The sequence below is a fragment of the Solanum lycopersicum genome, chromosome 6, assembly GCF_036512215.1.
Source record: "Solanum lycopersicum chromosome 6, SLM_r2.1".
NCBI classification, from domain to species: domain Eukaryota; kingdom Viridiplantae; phylum Streptophyta; class Magnoliopsida; order Solanales; family Solanaceae; genus Solanum; species Solanum lycopersicum.
In genome coordinates, this window is record NC_090805.1 from 33,869,183 (window position 1) to 33,892,324 (window position 23,142).

The following is a 23,142-nucleotide window of genomic DNA, read 5'->3' on the forward strand; positions in this document are numbered from 1 at the left end:
TCATCCCTTTTTTTCATAGGGTAGACCTACCTAATGGTCCTTTAAATTTAAAGTATAAGAGCACTTTTTGAGTGTGTTTGAATTGGTTTAATAATTGGTCAAATTTATTTTTAAATCTGTTTTTAATTTTTAAAAATATTTGATAAATATAAAAAAAATTAAAATAAATCTAAAATGACTTAAAAAAAGTAAGGAAGTGATTGACAAAATAAAAAATAACTTGAAATAAGTACTTAAAACTAGTCAAAAATCAAAAGTACGTGTTCTCCTACTTTTTATTTTTTGATTTAAAAGTTAGTTATATTTAACTTTTTATTTTCGATTTAAAAATTATTTTTTTTAATATCAATCCAGACGAGCTATTAGTCTCTTCCTTAATGTTTTGATCCTTTACGCATCCATTTAACAGAGTCTGACCTCAAAACAAACATTTTATGAGCATTCATATTAAAAGGGGCCTTCCTTATTTACACATATCAAAACAGACACTTCACCCATAAATAGGCGAGTTGTCCATTACCACTTGGGTTGTAGGATCCAAAATGGCAAGTTAAATCGAATCGACAAAGCGAATTGAATCGAAAAAAATCGACTTGTGGTTTGATTTAGTTGATTGATGTCAACAAAAATTCGATCAACCTTGGTTTGATTTTGTAATACAAATAATTTTTTATACATAAAAAATATTAATTATAATCTACTTTGTTAATATTCTATACTTTAAATTAGTTTATAGTTTTCAATGATTAGATATATTACTCGGCTAGTTTTCAATCCATACAATAAAGTTATTAGTTCACAACAGATATAACCATGTTTTTGTTTCCATAAAAAGTAACCAGAAGTCATAAAAAATATGCATTGACTATACAATATAGTTTGTCAAAATTTGAAAGTATATACTCACTATACATTTCAACTTACCTATATACACTGATTATATACTATGATACAATCAAAAAGCCGAATATAATTTAACCATGTACAAAATATACACCGATACAAGAAGGAGGAGGAGAAGATGAAACAGGCAACAACAACAATCATTAGTGGCGAAACTGAAAGGAAGAAAAAAGAAGCAGAACATCCATTAGTGGCAATATTTAAAGAAAGAAAGAACAATATTGGGCCAATATCGTTAATTTTATAAAGGGAAAATTACGCTGCTAAGCAAATTTATACTATTTAATTACTTATCATAGTTATAATTTGCTATAATTATCACTCATGGCTAACATTATACATTAATTATGTGGGTTGACTACGAGTTTGTATACTTAGTCACATTTGTATATGTATAATTCAAAAAAAATATACAAATACATAATCAATTTACATAAACAATTCATCTCTCACCCACTCTCTGTCCTCTCTCGCCCGCCTCTCTCATCTCTCTTCTCTCTCCCAATCTTGCTCACCTCTCCCCTCTCTCTCCCAATCTCACTTGCTTTTTATCCAAAGCATATGTATAATATACAATTATCTAACAATATACATATACCATATCTCTGCCCTCTCTCGCTCGCCTCTCTCCTCCTTCTCCCGATCTCGCTCGCCTCTCTCCTCTCCCTCTCAATCTCGCTTGCCATATTTACAAATACATATGTATAATATACAATTATCTAACCAATATACATATACAATTCACATCTCTTCCACTTTTTGCCCTCTCTCGCATCTCTCCTCTCTCTCCCAGTCTCACTCACCTCTCTTCTCTCTATAACATGTAGCCACAAATTTTAATTATCAAACTATAGCTATGTAGAATAATTAGACTATCTTTTAGTGGTTATATGTGAAAGTTCCTCTTTTATAAATTGGGCTAATTTTGTGTAAACTGGCCCTTTTGCATAACTTGTTCTATATAATTTTAAATTTGGGCTTGTAAAGTTTATAATTCTTTTGTTTTGTATTCAGCTTGTTGCAACCTTCGATCTTAGAGAAAAGACATAAATGTTATCAAATTATAGCTATGTAGAGTAATTAGGCTATTTTTTTAGCGATTATATATGAAAGTTCCTCTTTTATAAATTGGGCCAATTTTGTGTAAACTGACCCTTTTACATAAGGGAAAATTGTATAAAATAGCAAACTAATAACCTAAATTAAATTGAATAGCTAGGGTTTGATTTAATTGTGCTCCATAGCAAACATTGACAAAAATTTTCCAGGCATCTCTCTCCCAGAAGTCTCGCTCTCCACTCTCCCATTCTCGCCTCTCTCGCTTTATACACAGAAGTGTATAATTTCTGTTTCTGTTTTGTATAAAGCGAGAGAAAATTGTATATACACATGCAAAAATGTATATCTTCGTGTTATACACTTGATTATATAATTTACAAACATTTTACTTCAAATATTGCAGAGAAAAAGGCCAAAGAATTATACAATTGTGAATTATACAATTGCAGTGAAATACAATTTTTTCTAGCTTTATACAACAGAAGTGTATATATTGTGTTTCTGTTTTTGTATAAAGCGAGAAAAACATATATCTTCTTGCTATACACTTATAATTATGCAATATACATACATTTTAATTCGATTCAACTGTATGCAAAGCTAATTATACAATTGCAGCGAAATAGGCCAGCGAATTATACAATTTAGGCCAGCGAATTATACACTTTTATATGTATAGCGAATTATACAGTTTTTATGTTTGCTATGGAGCGCAATTATGCAAAGTTTGCTATATTATACAAATATGATTTTTTTGTTTGCTATATGTGAAAGTTGCCCTTTACATAACTTGTTCTATATAATTTTAAATTTGGGCTTGTAAAGTTTATAATTCTTTTGTTTTGTATTCAGCTTGTTGCAACCTTCGATCTTAGAGAAACGACATAAATTTAACACTGAAGTTGTCTTGAATTTTTAAAAAGACACCTTAATTTTGCAACTGTCCTATTATTCCTCTAAACAATTTTGAATAAATATTATTATATCATTTTTCATCCACCTGACATAGAGAGTGGTATGCACTCTCTCAAAGAAATAACCAGTATAATTCTATTTTATAAGTATTTTGTTATAAAATATATTTTCTTATTTTTCTTGTTATTTTAACTCTTTTTCCTTTTTATTTTTTCTTTTTCTTTCTTCTTTCTTCTTTCTTTTTAAAAATTCATTGTCATCTCCATCCATTAAACCTTCTTATTTTCAAAGTCACCATTTTTACAACTTCACATTCCTTTTTTTACTCTTTTTAATTTTAAAACTTTATTTAAATATTTTCTTACATTTCGAAGAATTTAATAAACCCATTAAACTTCAAGATGATTAGGAAGTATCATATAATTTTTTAATTAGATTTCAATTAAGTTCTTCTAATTTTTAGGGAATTAATTGATTCTTTAAAATTATCATTTCTAGTTTTGAATTTATATTAAAATGAATAGTTTAAGATATTTTCAAAATTTTAAATTTTTTTAGAAAATAATTAATTTTGATATCAATAATTCAAAAAAATCTAAAAATAGTATGAATTCTATAACGAATTTGAACGGAGAAGAAGAAGAAAAGAAAATAAAAAAAATGGGAGTAGGGCTCAATTTGACATGGGTTGTGAGAGCTGAAGAAAAAAAATGGAGGAATGAATCGAAAATGTGATGTGAAAGATGAATTGAAATTTAAAACAAAACAAAATGAAAAGTCAAAAAGTAAGAGAGAGAGAGAGAGAGAGAGAGAGAAAGAGAGAAATAATGTAAAAAATAAAGAAAAAACTTAAAATAAATAAAAAAATTTAAATTAAATTAACACGTGTCATGTAATGATTGGTGTGTCAATACACTTGCTTCTTAAAATTTGGGGATGATAAAAAATGATATAATAATATATGTTGAAAATTGTTTAGTGGTGTAATAAGAATACTAATAAAGAGTGCTAAAGTTTTTACAGGCATTAGTTAAGTGTTATTAGAAACAATGTCGCTAAAGGCTTTAGAGACATATATAAAGAGTGACAATTACCACTAATAATACATATTTAGCGACAATTAGTAGTGTTAAAAGCATGAACTCCTAACTTGAATGTTAAATTACTATAATATCCCTAACTTTGTTTGTGACTTTTAATGAGTTGTGATTTTTCCAAAAATTTGTGACTCTTCGAAATAGTTGTGACTTTTCCAAAGGATTGTGAATTCTTGGAAAGGTTATGACCTTTCAGATAAAACGCAAATAACACTTGCTCATACTACCCTTTATTGACTATAAATAGAGGGGCTTCCTCTCATTTTTTAACCTCGATTTTTCTTCTCCTTCTGCTTCATCTTCATCTTCTCCTGCTCCTCCTCCTCCTCCTCCTCCTCCTCCTCCTCCTCCTCATCATCATCATCATCATCATCATCATCATCATCATCATTATTATTATTATTATTATTATTATTATTATTATTATTATTATTCTTGTATTCTATAAATTTAGTGACAAATTCATTGTTGTTGAGTGAGTTCGAAGTTTAGCAGATATGAGGTATCACTATTCTGATGCAATGAATTGTTTATCATAAGAATGTATAATCCTTAACCTTGGGTACTTGAGGAAAATAATTGTGATGATATAAAAGTTATTTCCTTTCTAATATACACAACAATATGTAATGCTCCATTATATGAAGTTAACATGATTTAGTCTAAATTCATTTGTTTTTGTTAAGAATTTCTCTTGTGATGTAGATATATGCTTCTAAATATTTTTTTTTATTAAACTTCTCAACATTTAGCGCATTGCCGCATTTTTTTCTTGATGTTCAAGACAAAAAAATAACTTTATTTATTAATGCTACTTATGTAATTTAGTCTGTCAGGCTGTTTGCTTCAAAAGAATTATTACTATATAAATATTCCCATTTTTGTATCGATTCACTATTTCTTAATATTTAAGTATTTTCGACGAAGAAAGGTTTATATAACTTGTAATAATACCAGTTGAAGTTTTTATTATAGTATTTCTTGTCGTCTAAATTCATTTGCTTTTGTTAACAATTTCTCTTGTGATGTAGATATATATTTCTGAATATCATTTTTCAAAATTATTTAACTTGTTAAGAGTTAGAGAATCATCACCATTTGTTGTCCTAATGCCCAAGACAAGAGAATGACTTTATTTACCATTGCTACTTATGTGAATTAAACTGTCAGGAAGTTTGCTTCAAAATAGTTATCACTATATAAACATTGCTTTTTTATTTTACTGATTTACTATTTCTTTATAGTTTAACATTTTCAACAAATAAAAGTTCATATGACTTATACTAACGCCAATTGAAGCTTTTATTAGTTTAATTTTACTATAGTATAAATTCATATATCCCTAATTTAAGTTGTGACATTTTCTATGAGTTGTGACTTTTTTTAAAGGTTTATGATGTTTTCATGAGTTGGGACTTTTCCAACTAATTTTTACTTTTTTAATAAGTTGTGACTTTTTCAAAGAATTGTGACTTCTTGGAAAGTGCATGACTTTTCAAATAAGACACGCAAAACACTTACTCATACTACCCTTTGTTGACTATAAATAGATGTGGTTCCTCTCATTTTTCAATCATAATTTTTTTGATCTTCTACTATCCTTCTTCGGCTTGCATTTTAAATTTTTCTTGTGATTTATTATCGTTGAGTGAGTTCGAAGTTTAGCGGAATATAAGGTACAAATTATTTTCATGAAGTAAATTGTTGGTATATTCCATAATCTTGAGTATTTGTGGAAAATAATTCTGATGATATAATAATTATTTTTTGCTTAATATATACACTAGTATGTAAGTTCTAATATATGAAGTTAACATGATGTAGTCTAAATTCATTGTTTTTTTTAAATAATTTCTCTTGTGATGTAGATATATTCTTTTGAATATCTTTTCTTTAAAACTATTAAACTTCTCAAGAGTAAGAAAATTGTCGTGATTTGATTTTTGATGATCAAGACAAAAGAATGACTTTATTTATCAATGCTACTTATGTGATTTTGCAAAGCACACTGGTAAGATGACAAGATAATGTAACGACTTGTTTAGTCGTTTTGAACAGCAGATTTTATTTCTGGAAAAAAGGCTGAGGCGACGGACCGTCATGGGCACGACGGACCGTCGCAGGGTCTCGTTTCAAAACACTTAGAAAATCTGAAATTGGGTACTGAAAATCGACTCTCTGAACTTCGTAGCGAAATGGCAGGACGGACCGTCACAGACTTTTTGGTGGAAATTGAGTCTCTGAATCTTGCGACGACCTGCAGGACGGACCTTCGCAGGCACGACGGGCCGTCGCAGGCACGACGGGCCGTCGCAGGTTGTGTAATCCCAGTCTGAGTCGGATTTCCTTAATTGTTTTAAGGGACGTTTTTGACTATTCCTTCTTTAATTATATAGTTAGTGGGTTAATGTTAATAAGTCTAATTACTTGGGGGTTAAAAGAGGTAACCTTAAGTTAATTAGTGGGTTATTATTGCCATCTTTTATTCTTAATTATATGCTAATTAGGGTAAAAGAAAGAGGGTTTTGAATAAAGAAAATAGAAAGAACAAGAGAAAGAGAGAGAGAGAGAGAGAGAGAGAGTCAAACGAGAAACGAAGAGAAACAAAGCTTGGGAAATTGCTTGCTTGATCACTAATCTTCGGTGGAGGTAGGTTATGGTTTCTCTTACGATATTCGTAGTAAACTCTTAATAGCGAATGATATGTATTGATAATATTGTAAACCCTGCTATGTGCTTAATTGTATGCTTGCATGAATGTAATTATATAATTGTGATTATATAAGCATGATGAAGTCATTGAATCCCAAATCTTGCAAAACCCTAATCTCTCTGTTAATAATGAGGCCTTGGTATAAAAGAAGGCGTGATGAACTAAAATAATGAGATTGATGATGCCTTGGTAAGAAAGGAGGCTTGATGAATTGATAGAAGGAGATTAGGGGATCGGGTGTCACGAACCGACATATAGATTAAGGGGATCGAGTGTCACGAACTGACACGTAGATTTAGGGGATCGGGTGTCACGAACCGACACGTAGATTTAGGGGATAGGGTGTAATGAACCGACACGTAGATTTAGGGGATCGGGTGTCACAAACCGACACGTAGATTTAGGGGATCGGGTGTCACGAACCGACATGTAGATTTAGGGGATCGGGTGTCACGAACTGACACGTAGATTTAGGGGAGCGGAGTGTCACGTACCGACACAAGAGGATTAATGAATATGAGGGAGCGGAGTGTCACGTACCGACACAAGAGAAATAAAGATAATGAATCTTGAAAGATGGTAATATACTCAATCTAATGAACATAATTCCCAAATGAGTATGGTATTGAGGCTTGAGTCCTTATGTGTGAACTTGACGGTAATTGTTAATGATATAGTACTTGCTGTTGGTACATGTTGAGTATCATAGTTGATTTTATGATATTACTTGGTATATATATTGATTTCTATTTTGAGTTGGCCGATGATATCTACTCAGTACCCGTGTTTTGTACTGACCCCTACTTTTATGTTTTCTTCTTGTTTATTTGTGGAGTGCAGCAAACGTGCCGTCATCTTCGACTCAACAGTAACTCTAGCCAGTCTTCATTACTCCGGATATCAGGGTGAGCTAATGCTTCTAGCTTGGACTGGATCTTCCTCTTCATGTCTTGACGCCTTGAAGTTCCGGCATGGACTAGCTTTTATGTGTTTTTAGCTTCTTAGAAACTCTTAGATTTAGTAATTTGATCATAGATGTTCTTGTGATGATGACTTCCAGATTTTGGGAAATAATAGTTATTGAATTGGTTTTTATTAATGAGTTTAAGTCTTCCGCATTATTTTATGATGATATTACATTGAAATGTTAAGGTTTAGATTGGTTGGTTCGCTCACATAGGAGGGTAAGTGTGGGTGTCAGTCGCGGCTCGGTTTTGGGTCGTGACAAACTTGGTATCAGAGCATTAGGTTCGTTGGTCTCATCACACAAGAACGAGTCTAGTAGAGTCTTAAGGAACGGTAGGGGGACGCCTTTACTTTTCTTTGAGAGGCTATAAGACTTTAGGAAAATTCCATTCTTTCTTTCTTTCTTTCGTGCTATTACTTGGATCCAATTGGTATCTAGGTGATACAAATTGGTATCTGACCATCTTCACTCTATTTCGCAGGTGGTTAGAACTAGAGCAACAACCGCACCAACACCAGCACCGGCGGAATAGGGTGCGTCTGAACCAGCCACTGGGGCTGTAGGTAGAGGAAGAATAGCGGCAAGAGGCCGTGGAAGAGGTCGTGGGAGGACGTCCTCTAGAGAAAGAGGACAAGCACCTAGCCCATCTGGTACTAGGGCGGTGACTCCTTTACCGACTGAGGAAGTAGTAAGAGAAGGGGAGGATGAACAAGTGCAGAATGAGGAATTGCCACCCCAACCTACCCCATAGATGATCAATCAGGTTCTTGCTTATCTTAGCGGGTTATCTGATCAAGGCCAGACACCTCCAGTGTTTTCTGCACCAGCACCTCAGGTTCCGGAGGTACAACATGCGGCTACTGTCTTCAAGGGTGCTGAATGTGAGGATGCCTACGATTTTCTGGTTGACTGTCATGAGCTATTACACAAGATGGGTATAGTAGAACGGTTTGGTGTTGAGTTTGTGACTTATCAGTTTCAAGGGAACGCCAAAATGTGGTGGCGGTCATATGTTGAGTGTCAACCAACAGAGGCACCACCTATGACTTGGGCCTCATTCTCTAGCTTGTTTATGGAGAAGTATATCCCCCGGACGTTGAGGGATAGGAAAAGGGATGAGTTCTTGAGCCTAGAGCAAGATAGGATGTCAGTCAATGCATATGAGGCTAAGTTCCGTGCACTATCCAGATATGCCACCCAACTTTGTTTCAGTCCACAAGAGCGGATTCGTCGTTTTGTGAAGGGGTTGAGGTCAGAGTTGCGGATTTCAGCCTTACAGGTAGCGGCTACGGCAAAATCCTTCCAAGAAGTGGTAGATTTTGTGGTAGAGGTGGATGGAGTGAAGACAGATGAATTCACCATGGCATCGACATCAAAGAGGTTTCGAAAGGGAGGTGAGTTTAATGGTTCTTAATCTAGAGGACAGGGTTCCGGAGGTTACTCAGTTCGACCCATTCAATCTTCACTACAGACTGTAGTTGGGGGTCCACCTTAGACCGGTCAACACTTCTCTGAGAGACCTATGCTTGACTCCAGAGAGTGTTATGGATGTGGGGAGACTGGACATATTAGGAGGAATTGTCCAAAACAGAGTTATAGACCCCCAATGGCTAGAGGTAGAGGTGGTCATGGTAGAGGCCGTTATTCTGGAGGACGTGGTGGTCGAGGTAATGGTGGTCACCAAAATGGCCGAGGTGATGGGCAAACTGGAGCCACTACATCACAACATGGTAGGGGCAATGGACAGACAAACGATAGGGCCCATTGTTACGCTTTCCCTGGGCGGTCTGAAGCGGAGGCATCTGATGCTGTCATCACAGGTAATCTTCTGGTTGTGATTGCATGGCTTCTGTATTGTTTGATCCTGGATCCACATTTTCTTATGTATCTTCCTCATTTGCTAATGGTCTAAATTTACATTGTGAATTACTTGATATGCCTATTCGTGTTTCTACTCCGGTGGGTGAGTCTGTGGTAGTTGAAAAAGTAGGTCTTGTTTGGTGAACTTTGTGGGGAGCAACACTTATGTAGATTTGGTTATCTTAGAAATTGATGATTTTGATGTAATTCTGGGTATGACTTGGCTTTCTCCGCAATTTGCAATCTTGGATTGTAATGCTAAAACGATAACGTTAGCCAAGCTTGGGACAGATCCTTTAGTGTGGGAGGGTGACTACACTTCCAATCCGGTGCGTATCATCTCCTTTCTTCGTGCTAAGAAAATGGTTAGTAAAGGGTGTTTAGCTTTCTTGGCACATCTCAAGGATGACACTACCCAAGTACCTTCAATTGAGTCGGTTTCGGTGGTCCGTGAGTTTCTGGATGTGTTCCCTGCAGATCTTCCTGGTATGCCACTAGATAGGGATATTGACTTCTGTATTGATCTTGAATCGGGTACTCGCCCCATTTCTATACCCCCTTATAGAATGGCTCCCGCGGAGTTAAGAGAGTTAAAAGCACAACTTCAAGAGTTGTTGAGCAAAGGTTTCATTAGATCAAGTGCATCTCCTTGGGGTGCTCCGGTTTTGTTTGTAAAGAAGAAGGATAGGAGTTTTCGGATGTGCATAGACTACCGGCAGTTGAACAAGGTAACCATAAAGAACAAGTATCCTCTTCCTCGCATTGATGACTTATTCGATCAGTTACAAGGTGCTTGTGTCTTTGTCACGATCGGAATCTAGACCCCAGACGAGACCGGCGTCGTTGACCTCTCAGAGGTCGCAAACAAGCCTGCTTACGTCATTCTTACTTTACATAGATTAATTTTAGCGGAAAATTTGAAAATTTTGATTCTTTAATCATACTTGCTGAACATTCTTAACATTTCGTAATCGTTCATCATCAACCATCTAACATTTAAGAGATAAGCAACTGAAAGAAATAATTCATTAAGTATTAATTGTATATCGGCCAAAATAGCACCAATACAAAGTTTGAACCAAAACAGGAAAGAAACGCTAGTGGAACATGCTCCGCTAGCTCAACTCTAAAACTACGCTAGAATGTAAAACAGTAGCATCCTCGAAAGCATGAGGACCTACCAAACTCCGGATGAATACTGATGTCCGGATAGCTGCAACAACGAACCTGTAGCTCTAGCGTCAACCTGTGCCTGCACCTAAAAGTAGATGTTCGTATGGAATTAGTACACACTTGTACTAAGTATGAGTATATGCAAGTACACACCAGGGACATGCATGAGGAAGAATAGCTCTTTCCTAACAACATGATTTTTGGAAGTCAAGTCAGTGGACTTGCCAAATTGAGATTGGGAAAGTTATGCCATGAGAGTGACATGCATCATTATAATTATCGTATGACACACAAAACATAACATATTCATATAACACATAACATATAACACATACTTTCTTTCATATTATTCATTCGTATAACATATAACACATACTTTCTTTCATATTATTCATTCGTATACCATGAGACCTTATTATCATAGACTTAACTTTAAGACTTTCCAAAATGAGGGCTCAACATATGGGACCTCAACTAGGGGGCCTTCTTTAGCAAACACAGAGTCTGCTTCACTCATTCATTCGTATTTCATTTCAATTCATTCACAGGCCAGTGCGAACACCAGCTATACCTAGGATGTAGTTTAAGACTTTCATCGGGTTTGTTGTGCAATGATCAGGAATGACCTAATGTCATTACCTGAATCTAGCTCACCTCTTGATTATCCTATCCTAACACCTTCGGTATCATTCATTTCTTTATATGATTCATTTGAGGCTGACCTCATTCATTCATTGGGAACTTTAACTTTAACCGACATAGATCATGTGAGCATCATGAAATCCAGTGTCTTCCCCACACCGAAAAGAGGTGGAATCACCGGCCAAAGCGATTCAATAACATGCTAGCGTATATGGGAATTTAACCCCGCCAGATCCCTATAGTGGCAATATAGGTTCAAAGACTAGGAGATGTATGGAGACCCATACCCGGCAAGCCGGACAGTCTCATCTCATGAGAATTACGTGAACCTCCGCCCTTCCCGAAAGAAGGCATCACCACTCATAGCTAGCCTATCGGTGCTCGGTATAAAGTTCCATTACATGCAACTCATACATCATAGAAGTTTGCTTCTAGTATGAAGACATCATAGCTCAATAGATGATTTCTCATCTCATCATTAGTATTAAGTGTTTTAAACTCAATATTTTTATTAGAGTGTTCATAGAGACTGGTCTCTTCATTATCTTACACTCTCATTGGTGAGTATGTATCGGTAACATTTACTTAAGCTCATTTAAGATTGCTCTCATCATATGCATTAACCTCACATCATGATTGTCACCACATTCTTCATTTTATTACGTATATCTTAGGTTCACTTATTCTTGAACGTATGTTAAACTTATATATCTATACATACAAGCCATGAGGCTTCATTTATAGTTCGTTAAGTGAATTCTTGTTTTTCTAAGATTATGTATTACAAGACTTATGTATCTTGTATATATGCCAAGATCTTTGATTTTTGATCTAAGTAGATGACATTATTCTTGAATATTTCACTCACGTATGACTTATGTATCAATACGGAGGTTTGGACACGAGAACCCAAATTTTGAATTATTTGGATATCATTTATATTTTTCATTGATTTTAGTTCTAATATTCATAAATTTAGAACTCTAAGTTAAGTCTCAACATTTTCGTGAAATAATAAATTTTCTATTTTAATTAGAATTCTAAATTAAATTTCAATCATTTACATGAAAGAATAATTTTCTAATTTAATTAGAATTCCAATTTAAATCTCAATATTTACATAAGAGAATTAATATTCTATTTTTAATTAAAATTCTAAATTAAATCTTAATGTTTACATAAGAGAATTAATTTTCCAACTTTAATTAGAATTTTAATTTACTATTATTATTATTTTTAATTAAATTCGCTTGAATAGGGAGGTTGTGGGTTCGAACCCCCACAACCCCTTATTTTTCCTCTCTTTTTCGCTGAAGAGGAGGCTGTGAGGTGGTGGGTTCGAACCCCCACAGCCCCTCATATATTTATTTATTTATTTTTACATTGTTACAGTCTTTGAGGTCGTGGGTTCGATTCCCACGCCTCACGCTTTATTTCTTCCCATTTTTCCCTCTCTCGCGCGCACTTGGAGGTCGTGGGTTCGAATCCCACGCCTCCCATTTAATTTACTGAATTAATTCCCTTCCCCTCTTTTCCCCAGGTCGCGTGTTCGATTCCCTTCAGTCCCATTTCTTTTCCTTTTTTCGCGAACTGGGGGTCGGGGGTTCGATTCCCGCCCCTAGCATCTCTTTTTTTTTCTTTTCTTCCCCTTCCTGTACCCGATTTCGAATCCCCCAGCCCCCCGTTTTTTTTCTTTTTTTCTGCGAGCTACTGCAGCTTCACAGATGAGGTCCCAGGTTTGAATCCTGGCGGCCTCATTCCTTTAAAATTTAATAAATTTCCAGATTTCCTTCATTAAACTTTAGTCTAAATTAAAGTTGCATTGTTTCTGGAATTTTTGGTCATTTTTCAATTCGTTTTCATCAATATTTTCACTTGAATTCCTAAGAAAATTCGTAGACTATTATAACACATTTTAAGTGCATCTTTTATGGGTTTGTTTGGCTAAAAGATTGTTAATCAATTACTATATACTTCATCATTATGAACATCATCTTGTACATCCATTATACACATCAAATACACAATAAATACAATCATATTACATTAAACTTTTGGAGCATTACATAGAGAACCTCATTCACCGTAACATACTTAATTTCAAGAAAACATGATTGACATTCATACGATTCCAAGTACACAAACATAATTATATTCATCGCGAAAACACAATATACCTCTAAATCTACCAGCAATCATACCCAACCTAAAATTCATTGGGAGCTAGTGACAAGGACATACAAAAGGGAACAACCCTAGTTTTCGGAATGAATATCTTGAACCTTAAGGGGTCTCTTGGGAAAGGGACCAAGAGAGAAGAAAACCCATACCTTAATCGATGTTCAAACTTTAAATGTTGCTGCCCGGAAAACTCCTCCAAACCACTCCCAATTCACTTCAACGTACACCTCTCCCGACAAACCTCTCTTAGCCTTGACGTTTTGATTACTTTTTCTTTTGCTTAAAATTTTTTGTTAGTTCTTCAAGCATGAAAACTGTTGATGTTTTGGCAGAAATAATTTGAGGAAGATGGAGAACGTGAGAGAGGGAGTTAAGAAGCGTGAGAGAGAGGACTATTTGGATTAGGAGACTAATTCAAGAATTAGTCAAATAACATTTAAAATAAATAAATACAAATATGTTTTTGATTTATTTATTTATTTATTCATTTAAAACGTGAAAGGAAAATTACGCCCTTAAATACTTATTTATTCTTATTTATATAATTTTTATTTTGTTGAATCGTTACATTATCCCCCCCTTAGGAACATTCGTCCCCGAATGACACTACCGTTACACATCATAATGCCAATCAGATCAAAACTTAATTGCTATGTACAATCAGCCAATAGCAACAAATACGAAGAGATAAGGAACTATAGTCTTACGAGTAGGAAGCCTAACCTTAAGGGTTGAAAAGATGTGGATATCGAGATCTCATGTCGGCCTCAACCTCCCACGTAGCACCCTCAACAAGATGGTTTCTCCACAATACCTTCACTATGGCAATCTCCTTGTTCCTCAGCCGCTTGACCTGTCTGTCTAAGATCTCAACAGGTATTTCCTCATAGGACAAGTCTTCACCAACCCCCAAACCTTCTACAGGTAGGATTGATGCTGGATCACCTAGGCACTTCTTCAACATAGAGACATGAAAGACTGGATGAACAGAAGCTAGCTCCGCAGGCAATGGTAACTCATAGGCCACCTCACCCACGCGTTGTAGGATCTCATATGGCCCCACATACCTCGGACTAAGCTTCCCTTTTCTACCAAATCGCATCACCCCTTTCATAGGCGATATCTTCAAGTAAACTTGGTCACCAACGTTAAATTCTAAGGGTCGCTTTCGGTTGTCTGCGTATGACTTTTGTCGGCTGTAAGCAGTAGCCAACCTGTCCCTAATCATTCTAACTTTCTCCAAGGCCTCATGAATGATCTCTGGACCCAAAATAGATGACTCTCCAACCTCGAACCACCCAACTGGAGATCTGCACCTCCTACCATACAATGCCTCAAACGGTGCCATCCCAATGCTGGAGTGATAGCTATTATTATACGAGAACTCTATCAAAGGTAGATGGTCATCCCAATTACCTCTAAAGTCAATCACACACGCTCTTAACATGTCCTCCAATGTCTGAATAGTGCGCTCTGCCTGCCCATCTGTCTGAGGATGAAAGGCAGTGCTAAGTTTCACCTGCGTGCCTAAGCTTTTCTGGAAAGATCTCCAAAAATGCGAAGTAAACTGAGCTCCTCTATCTGAAATAATAGACAAAGGGATCCCATGCCATCTCACAATCTCATCAATGTAAAGTCTCGCGTAATCTTCGGCCATGTAAGTAGACTTCACAGGGATAAAGTGGGCAGACTTAGTCAATCTATCAACAACAACCCATATAGTGTCACGCCGCCTCCTAGTCCTCGGAAGACCAACTAGGAAGTCCATATTAATGGCCTCTCATTTCCAAGTCGGAACCTTAATAATCTGAGTCAGACCACCAGGCTTAAGATGCTCTGCCTTAACCTGCTGACAATTAGGACACTTAGCCACATAGTCTGCAATATCCTTCTTCATGCCATCCCACCAATAAATCTGCTTAAGATCATGATACATTTTTGTGGAACCTGGATGTATGGAATATCTGGAACCATGGGCCTCTGTAACAATCTTGGTCCGTAAATCATCTACATCTGGTACGCACAACCGGTTCTGGTATCTAAGTATGCCATCATCTCCCAAAGCAAAAGACTCATTCATTTTTAACAACACTGAGTCCTTCATCTCCATCAACACAGGATCAAGATGCTGACCCTTTTTGACTTCCACTATCAGGGATGATTCAGAACTAGGGTGAACTGAAACACCTCCACTAGTAGAGTCAACCAACCGCACACCCAGCCTGGCCAGTCTGTGTACCTCTTTCACTAGCTCCTTCTTCTCATCCTCAACGTGGGCTGTACTCCCCATGCTCATCCTGCTCAAAGCATCAGCCACAACATTAGCCTTACCTGGATGATAGTGCACATTCATGTCATAATCCTTCAGCAGCTCCAACCATCTGCGTTGCCGTAGATTCAGCTCCCTCTGCGTGAACATGTACTGGAGACTCTTATGATCCGTGAACACATCCACATGTACTCCATACAGATAATGCCTCCATAACTTCAACGCAAACACCACAGCTGCCAACTCCAAGTCATGAGTGGGATAATTCCTTTCATGAACCTTGAGCTGTCTGGAAGCATAAACTATCACCTTACCAGCCTGCATAAGAACACATCCCAAACCAACCCTAGATGCATCACAATAGACAGTGTAATTCTCGCCACTCTTAGGCAGAGTAAGCACCGGGGCTGAAGTGAGTCTGTCCTTGAGCTCCTGGAAACTCTTCTCACAAGTATCCGTCCATTCAAACTTGGATTTCTTCTTTGTCAAGGTTGTAAGTGGGGCAGCAATGGAAGAAAATCCCTCCACGAACCTGCGGTAGTAACCAGCCAATCCCAGAAAGCTACGGATATCGGTGGGTGTAAGAGGCTTTGGCCACTTCTTAACTGCTTCAGTCTTTCTGGGGTCCACTTCTACACCTTGATCGGACACAACATGGCCCAGGAAGGTCACTGATCTCAGCCAGAATTCACACTTGCTGAATTTGGCATACAACTGATGTTGTCTAAGTACCTGCAAGGTTAGTCTCAAATGCTGTTCATGCTCTTCCTTGGTCTTAGAGTAGATGAGAATGTCATCAATGAATACTATGACGAAAGAGTCAAGGTATTCACGGAAAACTCTGTTCATGAGGTCCATAAATGCAGCAGGTGCATTCGTGAGACCGAATGACATAACCAAGAACTCATAATGACCATAACGGGTACGAAAAGCTGTTTTTGGGACATCCCTATCCCTAACTCTAAGCTGATGATACCCTGAACGAAGATCAATCTTAGAGAAGAAACTAGACCCTTGGAGCTGATCGAACAAATCATCAATTCTGGGAAGTGGGTACTTATTCTTTATAGTGACTTTGTTGAGCTGCCGATAATCGATACACATTCTAAGGGTCCCATCCTTTTTCTTTACAAACAACACTGGAGCGCCCCAAGGGGATATGCTCGGCTGAATGAAACCCTTATCCGTGAGATCTTTTAACTGCAGCTTCAACTCCTTGAGTTCTGCTGGAGCCATTCTATAAGGAGGAATTGAGATTGGTTTAGTATCAGGTTCTAAGTCGATACCAAAGTCAATCTCTCGAAGGGGAGGGACTCCAGGCAAATCTTCAGGAAACACATCTAGGAATTCATTTACTACAGGCACCGAGTCTATGGAAGGAACGTCATGATCTAAATCATTAACACTCACTAGATGACATAGTAACCCTTTGGCCATCATTTTATTGGCCTTGAGATTTGAAACCAAGGGGTTAGGACGAATCGGATTGTACCCCTCCCAGACTAACTCTTCTCCATTAGGGAAGCGAAACCTCACCACCCTACTACGACAGTCCAAGCAAGCATAATAGCTGTGAAGCCAGTCCATGCCAAGAATAATATCAAAATCACGCATGGGTAACTCAATCAAGTTTGCACACATAGCCTTGCCACTCACAACTATTGGGCAATTCTTGTATACCCTATCGGTTCTCACATTTTCTCCTAAAGGCAAACTAACCACTATAGGATCATGCAAAACTTCAGGTAGTATTTCAAAGGTAAGGGCAAGCAGAGGAGTCACAAAGGAAAGCGTAGACCCTGGATCAAGTAAAGCATAAACAGAAGTTGAGAATACTTGCAGCATACCTGTGACCACATCAGCGGACTTCTCCTGCTCCTCCCTACCTTTCAAGGCATAAAATCTGTTCCTCTTCGGAGGCTCGGCTGCTGCTGCATTATGTGGGGTAGGCCTAGGCTGAGCATTACCCCCAGCCTGACCTCTGTTCTGGGGACAGTCTATGACCATGTGTCCACTCTTACCACAACCGAAACAGGCATTAGTGCCCTGTCTACATTCTCCAAGGTGCATTCGGCCACACTTAGTACAAGTCTTCCTTGGACGCTGCATCTCACCTCCATTGCCCCTCTTGGGTTCGGGTCTGCCTTCTCTAGGCGTTGTATTTCTCTGAGGGTCAGAATTTCCAGCACTCTGTTGCCCCTTCTTGAATTTGGGCTGCTCGCGGACGCCAAAATTGTTTCTATGGCCTCCATGGCTGGGACCTGCCTGATCTTGAGGCCTAGGCCTCCTAACATCACGTACACCTCTCCTCTTTCGGCTGTCCTCTACCTGCTGGACATGCATCATTAATCTAGAAAGGTCCATATTATCATGGAGCATCGCAGCCCGACAATCCTCCTCCAGGTCTCCATTGATTCCTGTGAGGAATCTGCTCATCTCCTCCCTGCCGGTAGAAACCAAGGGAGTAGCATACCTGGATAATTTCAACAAAGTTAAGTACTCTCATCATTCTTGTTATCAAATACTAAGGGAAGTACATACCTTGATAACTTCACAAACTTCAGGGAATACTCCCTGACAGTCATGGATCCTTGCTTGAGGTTGATGAACTCCTCAACCTTGGCCTCTTTCATCTCTCTAGGGAAGAACCTTTCCAAAAATGCTGTCTTGAACAGCTCCCAGGTGACTGGCACCCCTCCTAGGACACGGCTATCTCGCCACATTTTGCACCAAGTCTGTGCAACATCTTTGAGCTGGTAGGAAGCCAACTCAGCCTTCTCAATATCAGTGGCCCCCATGGTCACCAGTATCTTATGCAACTCGTCTATAAATTCCTGAGGATCTTCTGAAGTCTTAGCCCTTGTGAAAATTGGAGGATTCATCCTCGTGAAGTCTCGCAGTCTGTCAGCTATGCTGCGAACCGGTGGGTTTTCCCTCAGAACATCCTGCCGGTTGACTTGGGCAGTCATAACTTGGGCCTGCATCGTGATGGCCTGTGCCATCTGGGCTAGAGATGTCCTCACCTCCGCATCAGTCAACCCAGTTGGGTTCACTGGCATGGCCACTCCTTCAGCTGGAGCCTGGGGTGGATTCTGATTACCCCTAGCTGCTGCTGCTCCCGTCCTCAGACCCTTAGTTCCCCAAGTATTCATTCTCTGAAAACAACAAGGTTGATGTTAGACACGTTCGTAACACCAAGAATTCAAACATTAGGAAAAGCACAATAAGATAAGAAGAAGGGAAGTCTTTCTTACGCATCATGCAGTCTCTAATCCAGGATAGTGGTGCACTTCACTACCATGACTTAGAAACTACTCAATGTGGTTGATGTGAACTCATTATTTCAGGAATTTAACCTAGCGCTCTGATACCAACTTTGTCACGACCGGAATCTAGACCCCAGACGAGACCGGCGTCGTTGACCTCTCAGAGGTCGCAGACAAGCCTGCTTACGTCATTCTTACTTTACATAGATTAATTTTAGCGGAAAATTTGAAAATTTTGATTCTTTAATCATACTTGCTGAACATTCTTAACATTTCGTAATCGTTCATCATCAACCATCTAACATTTAAGAGATAAGCAACTGAAAGAAATAATTCATTAAGTATTAATTGTATATCGGCCAAAATAGCACCAATACAAAGTTTGAACCAAAATAGGAAAGAAACGCTAGTGGAACATGCTCCGCTAGCTCAACTCTAAAACTACGCTAGAATGTAAAACAGTAGCATCCTCGAAAGCATGAGGACCTACCAAACTCCGGATGAATACTGATGTCCGGATAGCTGCAACAACGAACCTGTAGCTCTAGCGTCCACCTGTGCCTGCACCTAAAAGTAGATGTACGTATGGAATTAGTACACACTTGTACTAAGTATGAGTATATGCAAGTACACACCAGGGACATGCATGAGGAAGAATAGCTCTTTCCTAACAACATGATTTTTGGAAGTCAAGTCAGTGGACTTGCCAAATTGAGATTGGGAAAGTTATGCCATGAGAGTGACATGCATCATTATAATTATCGTATGGCACACAAAACATAACATATTCATATAACACATAACATATAACACATACTTTATTTCATATTATTCATTCGTATACCATGAGACCTTATTATCATAGACTTAACTTTAAGACTTTCCAAAATGAGGGCTCAACATATGGGACCTCAACTAGGGGGCCTTCTTTAGCAAACACAGAGTCTGCTTCACTCATTCATTCGTATTTCATTTCAATTCATTCACAGGCCAGTGCGAACACCAGCTATACCTAGGATGTAGTTTAAGACTTTCATCGGGTTTGTTGTGCAATGATCAGGAATGACCTAATGTCATTACCTGAATCTAGCTCACCTCTTGATTATCCTATCCTAACACCTTCGGTATCATTCATTTCTTTATATGATTCATTTGAGGCTGACCTCATTCATTCATTGGGAACTTTAACTTTAACCGACATAGATCATGTGAGCATCATGAAATCCAGTGTCTTCCCCACACCGAAAAGAGGTGGAATCACCGGCCAAAGCGATTCAATAACATGCTAGCGTATATGGGAATTTAACCCCGCCAGATCCCTATAGTGGCAATATAGGTTCAAAGACTAGGAGATGTATGGAGACCCATACCCGGCAAGCCGGACAGTCTCATCTCATGAGAATTACGTGAACCTCCGCCCTTCCCGAAAGAAGGCATCACCACTCATAGCTAGCCTATCGGTGCTCGGTATAAAGTTCCATTACATGCAACTCATACATCATAGAAGTTTGCTTCTAGTATGAAGACATCATAGCTCAATAGATGATTTCTCATCTCATCATTAGTATTAAGTGTTTTAAACTCAATATTTTTATTAGAGTGTTCATAGAGACTGGTCTCTTCATTATCTTACACTCTCATTGGTGAGTATGTATCGGTAACATTTACTTAAGCTCATTTAAGATTGCTCTCATCATATGCATTAACCTCACATCATGATTGTCACCACATTCTTCATTTTATTACGTATATCTTAGGTTCACTTATTCTTGAACGTATGTTAAACTTATATATCTATACATACAAGCCATGAGGCTTCATTTATAGTTCGTTAAGTGAATTCTTGTTTTTCTAAGATTATGTATTACAAGACTTATGTATCTTGTATATATGCCAAGATCTTTGATTTTTGATCTAAGTAGATGACATTATTCTTGAATATTTCACTCACGTATGACTTATGTATCAATACGGAGGTTTGGACACGAGAACCCAAATTTTGAATTATTTGGATATCATTTATATTTTTCATTGATTTTAGTTCTAATATTCATAAATTTAGAACTCTAAGTTAAGTCTCAACATTTTCGTGAAATAATAAATTTTCTATTTTAATTAGAATTCTAAATTAAATTTCAATCATTTACATGAAAGAATAATTTTCTAATTTAATTAGAATTCCAATTTAAATCTCAATATTTACATAAGAGAATTAATATTCTATTTTTAATTAAAATTCTAAATTAAATCTTAATGTTTACATAAGAGAATTAATTTTCCAACTTTAATTAGAATTTTAATTTACTATTATTATTATTTTTAATTAAATTCGCTTGAATAGGGAGGTTGTGGGTTCGAACCCCCACAACCCCTTATTTTTCCTCTCTTTTTCGCTGAAGAGGAGGCTGTGAGGTGGTGGGTTCGAACCCCCACAGCCCCTCATATATTTATTTATTTATTTTTACATTGTTACAGTCTTTGAGGTCGTGGGTTCGATTCCCACGCCTCACGCTTTATTTCTTCCCATTTTTCCCTCTCTCGCGCGCACTTGGAGGTCGTGGGTTCGAATCCCACGCCTCCCATTTAATTTACTGAATTAATTCCCTTCCCCTCTTTTCCCCAGGTCGCGTGTTCGATTCCCTTCAGTCCCATTTCTTTTCCTTTTTTCGCGAACTGGGGGTCGGGGGTTCGATTCCCGCCCCTAGCATCTCTTTTTTTTTTCTTTTCTTCCCCTTCCTGTACCCGATTTCGAATCCCCCAGCCCCCCGTTTTTTTTCTTTTTTTCTGCGAGCTACTGCAGCTTCACAGATGAGGTCCCAGGTTTGAATCCTGGCGGCCTCATTCCTTTAAAATTTAATAAATTTCCAGATTTCCTTCATTAAACTTTAGTCTAAATTAAAGTTGCATTGTTTCTGGAATTTTTGGTCATTTTTCAATTCGTTTTCATCAATATTTTCACTTGAATTCCTAAGAAAATTCGTAGACTATTATAACACATTTTAAGTGCATCTTTTATGGGTTTGTTTGGCTAAAAGATTGTTAATCAATTACTATATACTTCATCATTATGAACATCATCTTGTACATCCATTATACACATCAAATACACAATAAATACAATCATATTACATTAAACTTTTGGAGCATTACATAGAGAACCTCATTCACCGTAACATACTTAATTTCAAGAAAACATGATTGACATTCATACGATTCCAAGTACACAAACATAATTATATTCATCGCGAAAACACAATATACCTCTAAATCTACCAGCAATCATACCCAACCTAAAATTCATTGGGAGCTAGTGACAAGGACATACAAAAGGGAACAACCCTAGTTTTCGGAATGAATATCTTGAACCTTAAGGGGTCTCTTGGGAAAGGGACCAAGAGAGAAGAAAACCCATACCTTAATCGATGTTCAAACTTTAAATGTTGCTGCCCGGAAAACTCCTCCAAACCACTCCCAATTCACTTCAACGTACACCTCTCCCGACAAACCTCTCTTAGCCTTGACGTTTTGATTACTTTTTCTTTTGCTTAAAATTTTTTGTTAGTTCTTCAAGCATGAAAACTGTTGATGTTTTGGCAGAAATAATTTGAGGAAGATGGAGAACGTGAGAGAGGGAGTTAAGAAGCGTGAGAGAGAGGACTATTTGGATTAGGAGACTAATTCAAGAATTAGTCAAATAACATTTAAAATAAATAAATACAAATCTGTTTTTGATTTATTTATTTATTTATTCATTTAAAATGTGAAAGGACAATTACGCCCTTAAATACTTATTTATTCTTATTTATATCATTTTTATTTTGTTGAATCGTTACAGTCTTCTCTAAGATTGACTTGAGATCCGGCTATCATCAATTGAAAATGCGGGCAACGGACGTGCCAAAGACCGCTTTTAGAACCAGGTATGGGCATTACGAATTTGTAGTGATGTCTTTTGGTCTTACGAATGCCCCTGCTGCGTTCATGAGTTTGATGAACGGGATTTTTAAGCCATATTTGGATCTCTTTGTGATCGTATTTATTGATGACATACTGATATACTCTAAAAGTAAGGAGGAACATGAGGAGCATTTGAGAAT

General features: G+C 37.3%; 1 protein-coding gene across 1 annotated transcript; it reads right to left on the reverse strand.

Annotated features, from left to right (window-relative positions):
- Window positions 1–18,271: 18,271 nt before the first annotated feature.
- On the reverse strand, window positions 18,272–18,931 carry LOC138349349 (uncharacterized). Its single transcript, XM_069299673.1, has one exon. It carries the CDS (start codon window positions 18,929–18,931, stop codon window positions 18,272–18,274), a length of 660 nt encoding a protein of 219 aa, XP_069155774.1.
- Between the last annotated feature and the right edge of the window lie 4,211 nt (window positions 18,932–23,142).